At 45.9% G+C, this 15027-nt stretch overlaps 2 protein-coding genes across 5 annotated transcripts in view; both read left to right on the top strand.

The window, feature by feature from the left end:
* CADM3 (cell adhesion molecule 3) overlaps positions 1 to 9377 on the top strand; it is a 30114-nt gene extending 20737 nt beyond the window's left edge. For 2 of the 4 annotated variants that reach the window (XM_037059821.1, XM_037059823.1), the window contains 8 exons: positions 220 to 360; positions 863 to 1015; positions 1684 to 1821; positions 2132 to 2302; positions 4539 to 4629; positions 5020 to 5189; positions 7848 to 7973; positions 8922 to 9377. In XM_037059821.1, the coding sequence (XP_036915716.1) occupies positions 220 to 360; positions 863 to 1015; positions 1684 to 1821; positions 2132 to 2302; positions 4539 to 4629; positions 5020 to 5189; positions 7848 to 7973; positions 8922 to 9040 (1109 nt within the window). In that variant the 3' untranslated portion in view covers positions 9041 to 9377. Of the gene's footprint in view, positions 1 to 219; positions 361 to 862; positions 1016 to 1683; positions 1822 to 2131; positions 2303 to 4538; positions 4630 to 5019; positions 5190 to 7847; positions 7974 to 8899 lie in introns of all 4 variants that reach the window. The other 2 variants (XM_037059822.1, XM_037059824.1) reach the window with 2 other exon arrangements.
* Positions 9378 to 10098: 721 nt separating this feature from the next.
* ACKR1 (atypical chemokine receptor 1 (Duffy blood group)) lies at positions 10099 to 14643 on the top strand. Its single transcript, XM_037059825.1, has 2 exons — positions 10099 to 13183; positions 13623 to 14643. The coding sequence occupies exons 1-2, from the start codon at positions 13163 to 13165 to the stop codon at positions 14598 to 14600; spliced, it is 999 nt and encodes a 332-aa protein (XP_036915720.1). The 5' UTR covers positions 10099 to 13162; the 3' UTR covers positions 14601 to 14643.
* The last annotated feature ends 384 nt before the right edge of the window (positions 14644 to 15027 follow it).

Here is a 15027-nt window from a genome sequence, read left to right as displayed (position 1 = left end):
ATTTGACAAATGACTGCTTTTCTCTATATTCAAAACAAGAGGAAATAAGGGTTCTCCCCAAACCACCTCTGTTCTTTTCCCCTAGTCCTTCCCCTTTGATGCCTTGAGATACAAGACCTGGATCTTGAATGGTCTGAATTAGATGAGGTGGACTTTGGCCTAGAAGTGGGTGGAGGGGCTAGGACTTGTTCAGAAACTAACCCTATTTTACTCCTGCAGACAGTCAGCCCTGGACATCTGATGAGACAGTGGTGGCTGGTGGCACCGTGGTGCTCAAGTGCCAAGTGAAAGACCATGAGGAGTCATCCCTGCAGTGGTCTAACCCTGCTCAGCAGACTCTTTACTTTGGGGAAAAGAGAGGTAGTGTTATCTCTCTCCGAGAGAACCATAGGTTGGGGAAGGGGATGCTGTACTGAAAAGAAATGTTACTGTAGTGCAAAGGCTGAGACACATAAAGGTATGACCATTTGAGGAGGCAACAAGACACTGGTTCCTCACTTTGTGTCAGAGAAACTTTATTATTACAGCTCTGACCTAACACACACATGATCTTATAGGGTCCTGGGGTGACTTTACCACAAAAGAGCAGTAGGAGACAGTTGATATCAATGTTGACATATGTGTCTCACAAGGAAACTCTTGAGGTCCAACCTACTTTCCCCGGTGTCTCTTAGGCTACTGTGCCCAATGGCCCAGGAAAGTGACTGAATAACCTAAAGACTGTTAAAACTCATGAACAGTATTTTCCCCTTGACCCAAATCACACTGGACCTGCTCCCCACAAAAAGCTGACTTGGGATTGAAGATAAACATGAAAGGTGCCAGTAAAAGCCTTGCTTCCCATTCTCCCAATTCCCCCCAGCCCTTCGAGATAATCGGATTCAGCTGGTTAAATCCACACCCCATGAGCTCAGCATCAGCATCAGCAATGTGGCCCTGGCGGATGAGGGCGAGTACACCTGCTCCATCTTCACTATGCCTGTGAGAACTGCCAAGTCCCTCATCACTGTGCTGGGTGAGGCTTCCCAACCCCAGTGTCACTGAAGCATGTTTCTGTGCAAACAAATCTCCCTAGGTGTGTCCCTGAAAGAGCTTAGAGCCAGGCAAGACACCAAGCCTTTTGGAAAAGTTCAGCCTATATTTCCTTTACAATGGAACAAAATACGAAGAGCACTGACTTCTAGTTACTTCTCCTCTGCTTATCATTTGCTTTGGGACAAATATCTTACTCTGTCTGAGCCTGAATTTCCTAACATGTAACAGAAGGATGATAATGTTTGTTCCACCTATCTCCCAAGATTATGTGAATGAAACATTAGAAGTGCATGCAATATACGATTATAATGTCCAAGTTGAGGACCCCAGTTGCTTACATACTCTCATCCTATATTTTATTCTATATTTCAATTTCCTTCTTTGCTTCCCTGAGCTTCACACTATTTCTGTGGCTACCCAGTTGTGTTCAAGTGTGGTACATCTCCCCATTCCAAGCTTCCTCCTCTCGGATCTATCTTCCTGGTTCTCAGGGATGAGATCAAAGAGAAAAATATCTACTATTTTGCCCATCATAACCAAAGTAGGACCAAGGTATCTAGTCACCCTGAGAGGCTGTCTCAGCAGAGAGAGCTAAGTGTAACCTCATGACCTCTTCTTCATATTCTGGCCATCCCCTATGCATGGTAGGAATCCCTCAGAAGCCCATCATCACTGGCTACAAGTCATCATTACGGGAAAAGGAGACAGCCACCCTAAATTGTCAATCTTCTGGGAGCAAACCTGCGGCTAATCTCACCTGGCAAAAGGGTGAACAAGAACTTCATGGTAAGTTCCTCCTACCTTGGGGTTATAGGAGGAGGAAGTATTGGAGGAAGGAGAGGTGGAAGGGAGGGGTACATGTGTAGATACACCCAAGGCATGCTGTAGAAGGAAAAAGCAGAATGACATTCTGTGCACGCTTGTGTGTGTATGTGTGTACATATCCATTTTGTAACTTTCTGAGCTTGTGTAAGTTGAAACTCACCTTCATTAGTTTGTAAGTAGTCATCTTTATGACTACTGTGGGGCCCACACAATATCTGTATGTTAGGGCTCACTCTCTGCGTGTGTGTATGTGTCTGTTTCTGCACTCTAGGAGAACCAACCCGAATACAGGAAGATCCCAATGGCAAAACCTTCACTGTGAGCAGCTCAGTGACATTCCAGGTTACCCGGGAGGATGATGGGGCAGACATCGTATGCTCTGTTAACCATGAATCTCTAAATGGAGCTGAGAGATCCACTTCTCAACGCATTGAAGTTTTATGTATGTCATGGGCTTGTGGGTGAAGACAGATCAGATGTGAGATGAGATGTAGAACAGGCACAGATAAGTGCATGATAAAAACAAAACGAGACAAGAGTAATAGGATTAGGTGAAGGGTCAGCAAACCTTTTAGGCTTTGGAGGTTGTATGGTTTCCGTCTCAACTACTTACCTCTGCTGTTTTTGCAGGAAAGTAGCCATAGACAATATGTAAGCAAACAAACATAGCTGTATTTCAATAAAATTTTATTTACTGAACCATGTAGCTGGCAGTGTTTGATCCAATGGGTACATTTACCTACCCCTGGAGTAAGCCAGTATGATACAACTAACTTATAAATTGTAACTATAGCAAATCAGGAGTCAGAAGACACAGGCTATTGTCTGCCCTCTACCACTTATTGGCTGTGTGATTCTAAGAAAATTATTGTACCCTCTCTGAGCTTGATTATTTATTTGCTAAATGAGAGCATGAACACGGGGATTATTAAGACTTCCTCTGATCTACCTTATGATGGTTTCAAGAAAATACAGGTTGTAGGAAACACAATCTCTTTGGCAATTATTATTCCAAGATCTTTTCCTACAGTTCTCTACTGTCTACCACAGCTCTTGATTTTTCTTGGGATTCTGACCCCAAATGGCTAATACTATGATTACTACCTCTAGCCCTTCCAAGGGTCCTCATCCATCTATGGAAAATCCCTTAAGCAGGGAAAGAGAACTCCCTCTTCACCTGAGGAAATTTGGAAATTTTAAAAAAGAGCTTTTTTTAGCGGAGGAACCAAAGCAGAAAGAAGATAGAGTACAAAGATAAAAAATAAAGAGTTTTAAAATAATGTACTTTTTGTTCTAACTCATCTAAAGGTTGGCTATTTTTCTAAAATAACTAAAACCCTTATTCTCTTCTTATGGAAGATTTAAGACTGACTTCAGAGCTATTTAAATCAATTGCTAAACTTATTGCTGAGACTTGAACATGAGGTAGGATTGGAGTACCATCATTTTCCATTTAGCATACTCTCAATTTGGAAGCAAATAACCTGGATTCTGACTGCACTGCCTCTACTTACTAGCTGTTTTAACTTTCACCAGAGCGCGTAATCTCTTAGTATCTCCTGCTTACTTCATTGATCTTTCTTGAGTATAAATGGAAAAAAAGTTATGAAATTAGTTTGTAAACTTCAGAGTTCTATATTTCTATAATTTTTCTCTGATTATTAGTTCTGAGGGTGAAGCCCCTGGCTTTGGGCTTCTTCCCCTAAGTCTGGGCACTAGCCAGGGCAAAGAAAGGCCCTCCCCAGTCTGAGTCTCAAAGATTTCTGTTAGGTACCAAACCATCTGGCAGTTACTCTCCAGGGAGCTTTTTGGTGCAGTTGTGATCAGTAGTCAGTCACCAAATGCTATCTATACTTGAAGCACCATGCTAGAGGTTTCTATGGCTGTGGGGCCCCTGAATACCCATTCTTTACCTAGCCTGATTCTCTTTGTCCTGTTTCATTTGACTGAAACATGTTCATTAACTATTTGTTAAGGTTGGTTCTATCCTTAGGGGAAGCTCTGTGTCTATCTGTTGTTCTAAACCAGCATCTAGTTGTATTGTTCTTGCAACCATCTGGACCTACCTTCCTTAGCAGCCCTTTGGTGTCAGTGGCAGATGCCATTATTCCTTTGCAGAGTCTATCTATATTGTGTCAGTGCCTTTTTGCAGCTAAAATATAATCCCCATCTCTTGCTGTTTTAAAGCTCACCCTTCATTTTTGGGCTGCCCTTAAAAAATGATGTTTTTGTTTAAGCATTGCTGCCAGCTTAAGCTCACTTACAGAATGGAGAGAATTGAGAGGTTGTGACCTCAATAAATGATAAAGTTCAAGTGTACTTGTTCTGTCACAAATGTGTACTAAGTCCTACTTATGTACTAGGTCATGTGCTAGGCACATATGAACCAATGATACCCCTTCTCAGCTCTCTTTTAGACATCTCTCAGGTCCTCACCAAGGACAGATTGTTGAGAACCCTACTCTACAAGGTGGCAGTACCAGTCCTTCAAATATTTAATGCCAATAGCTGTCTTTGCTGACAAGAAGTAGGGGGAGAAAAGTCTTTGTTCATAGTTTCTTGGACTCCTGAGGCATTTAGGGGTGGAAGTTGTAATGTGTAATGGAATGATTTTGAAATCAAGGTGATCTCCTGAACAGTGTGGAAGTTTTACATTGACACAATTTCCTTCTCCATAGACACACCAACGGCGAAGATTAGACCAGATCCTCCACATCCTCGAGAGGGCCAGAAGCTGTTACTACACTGTGAGGGTCGTGGCAATCCTGTGTAAGATTTCTTTTCTGGTGTCTAATATAACTCCATACTCTCAGATTGTGATCTTCACACAATGTCTTCCTCTCTCCTGTGTACTGAGCCTCTCATTTACCCTGACACTAACAACATTCATCCTTTGTTTCTCCTGCAAAGTAGCAGTAGTAGGTAGGGCCCAGTCCCTGGTTCCCATAAGGAAACAAGTTACAGTAAGATACAGTTAGAAAAATTTCCTTTTCTCCAAATTGAACCCCAAGATGTCACCCTCTCCCAGCCTCTGAGCAGCTCAGTGTTTCTGGCTCATATAACTTCTTGAGCTTTCATCAAACGGTCCTTGACTTCCCTGCCCTGAGTTATATTTGTCTCCCTTTAGCCCTGACCTACTCTCTTCTGAATACTCAACAGCCCCCAGCAGTACCTATGGGAGAAGGAGGGTAGTGTACTACCCCTGAAAATAATCCAGGAGAGCGCCCTGATCTTCCCCTTCCTCAACAAGAGTGACAGCGGCACCTACGGCTGCACAGCCACCAGCAACATGGGCAGCTACAAGGCTTACTATACTCTCAATGTGAACGGTGAGCCCACCTCAGTTTTCCTCCAGCATTCATCTTCTCCCCTTCCCTGTCCAAGTTACACTCTCATCTTTCTGTCACCTAAGAGCACCCCCAGATAGTGATTTGGAGTAGACTAGAAGGACAGCAGCTCCCCATTGAGGGCCTAAAGAGTCAGCTTCAGATCTACTCTAGAATGTGCAGTAAGGAAAGATCAATAGAATGGAGGACTCCCATTGGCCTTTGTTTAGCAGTGATACCATCTGACTCAAGTGATACCATCCTCCAACCCCTGCATTCACCAGGCTGCAAGAACAATAATTCTGTGTATAGAGGGCCCAGAGCCTCTTAAGTATGGGTGTAGATGCATTTTCCATTGCAACAGGCTATTTTCAGAGTTGCTTCTCCTGTGACTAGTATTGGATGCATACTGCTGCTATTGTCTCCCTTCCTGCAGACCTGGGTCCAAGCAGGAAATGGAGATAAGTTTTTACTATGCTGAGAAATAGTCAGAATCTTTTCTTGGATGCCATATCTTCTAGAGGAAGTAGATGATGCTTCTTCTCTGCATTTCTTCCCAAAGGTGAAACCACAAAACCCCATTTCAGAAGAGACAGGCTGAAACAGAAGTCCCTTTATGGAGAGTGGCAAATCTCCTCTCCAGTGAGAGATTTTTTTTAAGATCTCAGTGGCAATGGGGTCATGCCAAAAAGTCTTGTAAGCCTTTCCTCAGAACAGGGAAACATATTTGTCAGGGGGACATCAGAGGTGTCCATTAAAACTGGCCTAATCAAGCCTCAGGAGACAAAGTAGGAAGGGTAAAATATATAATAAAGAGTCAATGAGGCATCTAGACTCAAGTTGAGTCTGTGGAAAAACAGTAGTTCTAACATTGATTGGCCTCCCAGGGATAAGAGACCTGAGGTTGTCTGGATGGGGTAATTCTGACTCCAGGTCAGGCCTCTGCATTATGGGGACTGCCTCAGCACCACAAACAGCTAGGAACCTGAAGCAAGGACAATGCCCTGAGATATAGTATCTGCACCCAGATTTCTCTAGACAAACTGTGGTAATGATTGTCAGTGAGAAATTTCTGGTGCTCAGTGGTTTGCTTCTTTCTGATCCTCCCAGCTTTGTGCTGGAAAGCCAGTCCTGTTTGACTGAACTGCTTTCCAGTGCTGACACCTGGTGGTAGAATGGGTTACTGCATCTTTCTGGAATATCCTAAGCAGTATTGGTTCCCACCTGCCTGGAATGAAATTGAACAATGTTCCATCTAGAGACAGAGGCCTGTCATGGATGAACCAAGAGACCATGTTGGCCATGGAAACCTATGTTTTTCTATGGAATTTCTATTTCCTCAGTCTCAGTAATAGTTAGCCAGGATTTATTTTTAATGTGTACTGTGTCTCACATACTCCCTAGGAGAAAGACAGTGGGTACCTTCACCCAACTTACAGTACCCTTCTTCCAACTTACAGTACCACATCCCCCATCAAATCATGAATCCCTGGGCCAAACTTCTCCATCCACTCCAAGTAGAATATTAAAAACAGAGCATAAATGTTTTCTTTTCAAATAAGGCATAGATAGACAAGGGACTGAAAAGCTGGCCTAACCAAGCCTGAGGAGACAAAGTAGGAAAGACAAAATATATAATGAGTCAATGAGGCATCAAGACTCAAGCTGAGTCTGTGGAAAAAGAGTAGTTCTCCCACAGGTGGGAGAGTCATATCTACGGTGAGTATTTTGAACACAGCACTGTATCCTGGGCCTGTGCAGTGTCTCCTCAGGTATTTGAGATGCTGCTATGTGGCTGGGAGTGTTGTTAATATGCCTAGCCCATCTGTGCTGGCAAAGACATTGGTCATCATTGGAGGCAGCATGGTGGAACTTCCTTGAAGAAAATATTCAACTTACCAATATTCAATATTCAAAATGTTTGGATAGTGGGAAATAAAAATGCAGTTACAGACCCCCTGATAATATTTACCACAGGACTTGGGTTTTGCTGGAACTTCAAACTCCTCTGCCAAGAAAGAACACTGTTCTTTATACAGAAGGTCACAGTCTACCATAGCTTGTAAGGTGTTGTCAAAGTACCTGATTCTTGAACCCAATTTTTTACTGCTCCTTGTCTATCTAATCTCAGGGCAATGAGTTAAAAGGTTGAAAAGCTCTTGTAGAAAAACCGTTTCGGAATATCAAATGAATGGGAGAGTAAGAGAGCTTGTGGGATAGGGAAGGAGTACTCTGATAATCCAGAAATTAGAATAAATAAATATAAAAACAGAGAAAGAGACTGACAGGGAGAAAAAGAGAGAGCAAGAGAGAAATCTCAAAAGACGATTTAAACATTAAAGCAATGATCTTTGACTTGGCTAAGATCAAACTTTAGTGCCAAACTTTAGTGCCAAACTCAACTAAAAGAGTTACAGGGGAGGGTATTTATCTATTTACTCACAAATACATTAACTTTTATAAACATTACTATGTTTCTTACACTGTGTAAGAAAATTGAGTACAAAATAAGACATATCCCCTTTGCTTAATGATGCTACTCCATTGTCCCAATGTTAGTCTACTTTCTCTGCTGTGTAAGATTACTGTGACCAGGTTACAAATGCTATAATATTAGGGTTTTTCCCAGATCTGACTGTATGCATTGACCCTTCCCTCTAGACCACAGTCCGGTGCCTTCGTCTTCCAGCACCTACCATGCCATCATTGGTGGGATCGTGGCTTTCATTGTCTTTCTGCTGCTCATCCTGCTCATCTTCCTTGGCCACTACCTGATTCGGCACAAAGGTCAGATATGTGAAGGAAGTATCAGGAGAACTTGGTTGCGGGTAGGGAAGATGGGTTGGAGGCAGATAGGTAGGAGCTGGCTGCAGGAATGACCTTTTGAGACCCAGTCAGCCACTATGAGTGTTTGAGAAAGAAGAATGCAGGCAATCCTGTAATAATGGAGCATCACCAGTCCCTCCTGAAAGCCTCACCTCTTGTTGATCATCCAGTAAAATCAAACCTTTCCACTCAGTAAGCTGCCACTCCCATGCTGCTCTGCCACAAGGATATTCTGCTATAAGTAGAGAACTGAGAAACTCTGCAGCTTCTTCCCATTTCTTTATACACTTTCTTCCTTTATGTTTTGATTCATTTCCCTTGGCCTTTAATTTCCTTGCCCTTAGTCTCCACAATATCTCCTTCTTTTCTGTTTTCTCCTATATGCACGACATCTCCGTACCATCTCTTTACATGCCTTCCTCTCATATGCCCTCCTTTGCTATGACTTCTAGCTGCAGTCAGTCTACACACACCTACTGATCAAGTGCTAGCCAACTTATGGCTACATTGCACATGGAGATGGCATGGTAGTTTCCCTAGCACCACCTTACACACACACATGCATGCACATGTACACAGATACACACATGCACACCTACATACAGATGCACGTGTGCACGTGTACACATAGACACACAAACACACAGGCACACACACATATACACACACTAATTTTTTCCTGTATCATTAATGATATTCGGTAATTAAAGGCAGGATTCATTCATTCATAGGGGTATGGTCAGGTGAGGAATGTTGCAGTAAAATGCAAGTTAGATCAGGTGAGGAGGAAGAAAGCTCTAAACAGGAGAAAAATTCAGAAGCAAGGTATGAATGGGTGGGTGGGAATGTGGGCAAGGGGAGATTCAAAGGAAACTGCTCCTGAGAAGAGGAGCCTCTGTTCCTCTCTAGGAACCTACCTGACACATGAGGCTAAAGGCTCTGACGATGCCCCAGATGCGGACACAGCCATCATCAACGCAGAAGGCGGGCAGTCAGGCGGGGACGACAAGAAGGAATATTTCATCTAGGGTGCTCACCCACTTCCTGCACCCCTCCAGGGACCCCATGGGGACTGCTGGAGCCATAACCAACTTGGACTTGTACAGAGCAACCCCAGGGCCACACCTCCTGCTTGCTTCCCAGTCCCCTCCCAACCCCTTGTACAGAATGTCTGCTTTGGGTGCGGTTTTGTACTAGGTTTGGAATGGGGAGGGAGGAGGGCGGGCAGGGAAGAAGAGTTGCCCTCAGCCCTTTCCGTGGCTTCTTTGAGTTTGGGTTATTATTATTTTTGTATCAATCCCAAATCAAATTTGTCTTCAGGCTGGAGGCAAAGGGACCCTAGGGTGAAAAGAGCAAAAAAAAAAACCCTGGAGCTTTAAGAGGAGAATGGGGGTGGAGGGGTAAGGACAGGAAAGGAGCAGGGCTGGTTTAGTAAGGGATCTCACCAAACTTCTATCCTGTACAACAGAGCAGTTTCCTGGACTTCTCTGGGAATGGGGAAGTTGCGAGCAGGAGCTGGCCTTTCTTCTGCTGTATGTGATAGTCACATACCTGAAACTGTGGACAGACACAGGCGCCTCTCTCATACCCCTGTTCCATTTCAGTGGAAAAGGGATAAATGGGGATCCCTGAGGAGATGTGACATGAAGATGTGACCTGAAGATGTGGCATGCAGCCACACAGAGATGCAGGGGTTCCACGTGGGGAGGATGTGGATCCCTGCCAGAAGGGGTAGATTTGGAGAAAAACGATGGCAGAGATGGTGTTATATACCCTTATCCCATGATATATAAAGCCAGGGCCTTTACACAGGACTGCCCTTGAGGGATAGCAGGGCAAGGCTGCCCCTCCTTGCTCCAGGAGCTGTGGGAAAGGCACTGCTCCAGGCCCAACTGCATCTGCTTCTCTGCCCAGAGGTCCCTCACTCCCACCCAACCTCTGGACTGTTGTTGCTTGGCAACTACTCCTCTTTGGCATTATTCACCAACTCCTCCTCCAACCCCTCCCAATTCCTAAGTTACAGGTGGCAAACACAAGGCCCTCAGGCAGAACCCTGCCCTCTGCCTTGTCCTATCCAGCCTGGCACCTTGTTTATACCAGTGGCAGCACCAAGCTCTCACTTAACTGTTAAGGAGTAGTTACATTTATACAGTCCCTAAATTAAGCAACCTCGAAGCTGATGTGTTCCCTGGTGAAAATGAGTTCGACCCTCCTGTCCTAAGCCATCCCTTAGTCCTTCCTCCCTTCCCCAGCAGCCAGAGAGACATAACCACAAAAATACTAAAACAAACTTCACTACACTGAGCTCTTTCCTGACTAAACAAAGAAAATGTGAACTCTGTGTGTGCCTGTGTGCATGCGCGCACATCTGTGTGTGAGAGGCAGTGAGTTATGTCCTGGGCAGGTGGGTGAGCTGTGGAACATGTAAAGGTGGAACTTTGGAGCAAAGGATTCCTAGGCAGCTTGGTACTACCCTGGGAGGTTGCTCTATTCAGCATTTTCCACGCCACCCCCAGTGCCCATCTGTCATGGAGAAAACAGTCCCAGGATATGTTTGTATTCAGTTGTCCATATAGTCTTGCTCTAAAATACAGAGCATTGAACCTCTGCCTCAATCTCCCTTCTTGGAGCTATGGAGTCAGTGCCACAGCCTTCACTATGCACCCCTCAGGCCTCTCCCTGGCCCTGACCCTGGAATAACTGCTGTCACTTTTTCCCTAAAGTATGTACCCAGTGAGCTGAGGATAGCCGGAGTGAAACTTCCTCTCTCCTTTCCATCTCCACCCCCCCCCCCTTTTGATTTTCTGTCTTCTTTCCTGGCCTGAGCTGGCTGTCATGGAGATGAGTTGCTCACTTGCTCACTCCCTGTGTAGCCAGCTACCCTCTTTCACACCCAGGACGCCCCTTGGCACCACTGTCACTGTCCTCCAGCATGTCTTCCCTGTTATGACAACCCAAGGGCATGCAAAATGGGGGCAGCTGCATTCAGCAGCTCTGTCCACCCCTTCAGTTCAGGTAATACTGTTGTGGATCTTCTACTATCTGGATAGGGCCCTGGGCACCACAGGCAGCACCCCTCTAAGCCAAGGCTCCCTCCTCTTAAAGCAGCAAGGCAGCCTAGGGCCCCAGACCTATCGGTTTCCCTGTCTCCTTGCACCTACTTCGGGGAAAGTGACTTTACGTCTTTGAGCTGAATCACTCTGTCCATATTACACAGAAGCCATATTTGTACTGGGGGCGGGGGGAGAGGGCCCTTGTGCTGTGTGTGTCTGTTTGTGGGTGGGGGGTGGGGAAAGGAGTAGGGAGGGGATCGTGTATCTTTATAACCTTTCTAACTCTCCTATGCTAATCTCAGAGGGGGACCCTCAATATATCTGGATCACCATGTCGCTGGGCTGCTTTCTTGCTGCTCTTGCTCCTGTAAGGATACGTTATAAGGGCTGCTCTGCTGGAATCCCCTACACCTGGTACTTTTGGGGGTGGTGTGTGCCTCACCAGGCCACTCTCCCAAGGGCATCTCTGTTTGGAAACAATATAACTCTCCAAGGGAGAGAGGTGTGTTCACTCCCTTTGGCTTGGCCCTTCCTTTCCAGAGAGTGTTTGGGATGGGGCATCTACCTGCTCCCAGTGCATTCCATCAGGCAGGACTGGAGAAGGTGGAGATGACGGTGAAGATGCTGCTAACATCATTCCAGGACAGTTTCAACAGACCCCACCAAATCATTCTCCAACCCCCTCATGTTAAACCTGAAACTGGAGCTAGCATCTTGGGAGAAAAGGGGATGCTCTTTGTAAGATCCACATTCTTTTGCAACATGGCTTTCCTATCCACATCTAGGCACACCTTTGTGAATGGGAAGAAGCTGCTTGGCAGAAGTGGAGTTAAAGTATCACATGCTTTCTTAGATCAATGAAACAGCGTTCCAAAGCAGCCTATCTCACATTTCTGACTCGGACACTCCATGACTCACCCTTTCCAAATGTCCAGTCTAAGTCTCCTTAACAGGAAATGTTGGGGTGAAGACAGGATGAATCAGCAGAGGCCATGGGAAAGCAACTGGGGAGAAAGGGGCTACTAAACAGTCATCATGTTGGCTTAGGGGGATCCACCTACGGGATAGATACCCTTTCTGTCAGCCAGTTAGAGGTAGAAGCTCTCCCCACAAAAAGAACTTTACACAGTGCTGAGATGCCAGGCCAGTGCAGCACTTTGCATTCCCCACATGAATAGAGATTACCCCAGAGTCAACAGGCCCATTTGAGAATATGTTGTTCCATTGTCCCCCAGAGCCTGCTTTAACTTTCCAGACCATGTGTTCTGCTTGCTATGAAAGATGCATTTCTATGAAAGTCTGCTTGCCAGACTCCACCCAAAGATGATGAAGCCAAATACCTCGTTGGTCCCTGAAGTAGCTTCATTATGCAGCTACTTCATACACTGAAAGAATCCTCCCTCCTTTTACATTGAAAAATCCAGAGTCATACCCAGATATATGCCTTAGATATTTGCACACAGTACACAGAACACAGCCACACACAGATAAATAAGGCCCTTCTTACACCCAAACTAATATACAGAGAACCCCCACCCACATTCTACTCAGCTTGTCAGCATCTCATGGATCCAGCCATAGTGCCACTAATAGTCCCTCCTGTAAACGCTTGACTTTTGAACTATCTTTCATTGGCTCAAGTTCAAGTAGATAGACGAACAGTGAGAATCAACTGCCTTTCCCTCCAACTTCCCAACATGCCCCTTATCTCTGACTCACACTTCATCTCTGGCCCCACCGTCTTTCCTAGTGCTTAAAATCCTTGCTGGGAAGCCCCTTGGCTTCTAGCCTCCCTTTCCACTCCTTGGAAAATACCCATTTTCTGGTCCCCACCTTTTTCCTTTCCCGAATGCTGATCCCCAACAGTGGAATCTAACCTCAAAACAGGAAGCCTTAGGCCAATGGCTTATGTGGGACTGAAGTTTAAGCAGGCGGTGGGTGTGGGGTAAAGACTTCCTGAATGTGCCCCTCCCCATGCCACCCCATGGCCCTGCTCATAACTGATGGTCTTCATTAGTCCCTGGCACTTATCTTGGAACCACAGCAGGTGACAAAACTGTCCCAGTCCTCTCTGCCTGCCCTGGGCCCAGCAGTGTCATGGGGAACTGTCTGCAACGGGTGAGTGTGGGGAGGGACCCACAACCCCCACCTCTGCACTTACTACCCCTCTGTCTTTATACATCTTTCCTTTTATCCTCATCTCTTATCCCTTTCTTTTCTCCCTCTCTCCTTCTTACCACAGTCTCCTAGGTCCCCATTATTTTCCTCCTCATGGGCCTTTCAGTTAGTACCATCCAGGCCCCGGATTACCCTCCCTCCAACCTTCCCTTGCTCTCCAGTCTTCCCCACTGCCTTTCCCTCGCTCTTCCATGACCCTGCTTCTCCACAGACTCCTGAGTCTCAACTGTGTTGTCTTTTACCATCATCCCCACTGCACCAAACTCCTCCAGCTCCAGTTTCCCCTCTGTCCTCCCTTTCCCTTTCCCTTTAGTTCCCCAGAGACTCTTCAGTGAAGTAACTGGATGCTCTGATTGTCCCCTCTGGGGATATCCTCCAGGTGGACTCCTCCATTGGTGACAACTCGAGTAATTTTAACTTTGAAGATGAGTTTTTGATTGATTGGAATGATTCCTACGGACCTGGTGACTATAACTACACTGGACTGGAAGCAGCTGCCCCCTGCCGCTCCTGCAAACTGCTGGATGAGTCCTCACTGCCTTTCTACATCCTTGCTAGTGTCCTGGGCATCCTAGCTAGTACAGCTGTCCTCTTTGCTTTTCTCAGACCTCTATTTTACTTGCAGCTGTGTCCTGGCCGGAAGATCCTTGTACAGTTAGCTGTGGGCAGTGCCCTCTTCAGCATCTCAGTGCCCATCCTGGCACCAGGGCTAAGTGGTGTCCATGACACCCATCTGTGCCACCTGGCCCATTTGGTCTGGTATAGTTCAGCCTTTGCCCAAGCTTTGCTGTTAGGCTGCCATGCCTGCCTGGGTCCCTTACTGGGTACAAACCAGGCCCCAGGCCTCACTCTGGGGCTCACTGTGGGACTTTGGGGAGTGGCTATCCTATTGGGGCTGCCAATCACTCTGACCAGTGACACTTCCAATGGACTCTGCACCCAGACATTCAGCCAGGACATTTTGCAGTTTATGCACGCTGCTACTTGTTTTGCCATCTTTTTCCTGTTGCCACTGGGTTTATTGGGAGCCAAGGGCCTGAAAAAGGTATTAGACAGGGCACCATGTCCCTTGATTGATATCCTATGGGTCTGGTTCATTTTCTGGTGGCCTCATGGAGTGCTTCGAGGATTGGACTCCCTAGTGAGATCCAAGTTTTTGGTATTAGCATCATGTCCAGCCCAGCAGGCCCTGGACATGCTGCTGGACCTGGCAGAAGTCCTGGCAATACTGCACTGTGTGGCTACACCTTTTCTCCTGGCCCTGTTCTGCCACCGGGCCACTCATACTTCCATGCCCTCCTTGTCTGTCTCAGCAAGACAGTCCTCTCATCTGGACACCCTTGAAGGAAAATCTTAGCTCTCTTCCACCTGCCAACCTGAATTAAAGTCTACATTGCTTTTATGAAACTGGTGGTTTCTTATTTTATCTGAGGATATAGAGAAGGGGGAGGAAGATGGTGAAGGAGAAGGATTTTATGTCAGATTGTCTTGCTGGCATTTGTTTAACTGGCTGGCTTGAGGAGAAAGTCAATGAGGTAAAAACATCCTCTGGGCACACAGGTGTTCTCTGGGGGTGTGGAATTGCTGCCATCCCTTCCACAGGGCAAGAGAAAGAAGACAAGAGTATGAAGAGAGCAGCTAAACCTAAAAAGCTGTAAGAGATAGCTTAGAAGGTAAGGAAAGAAGAGAAATTGCTATGGAGAACAAATGAAAGAAAAATAGAAACTGGAGAAAGCGAAGTAGAGAAGTGAAGATGACCTCAGAACATGATATCTCCTCCCTGT

This window comes from Sturnira hondurensis, unplaced genomic scaffold (assembly GCF_014824575.4).
Source record: "Sturnira hondurensis isolate 20B ecotype Veracruz unplaced genomic scaffold, ASM1482457v3 Scaffold0011299, whole genome shotgun sequence".
NCBI classification, from domain to species: domain Eukaryota; kingdom Metazoa; phylum Chordata; class Mammalia; order Chiroptera; family Phyllostomidae; genus Sturnira; species Sturnira hondurensis.
Note: the sequence above shows the minus strand (reverse complement) of the source record. Positions and strands in the feature narration are given on the sequence as shown.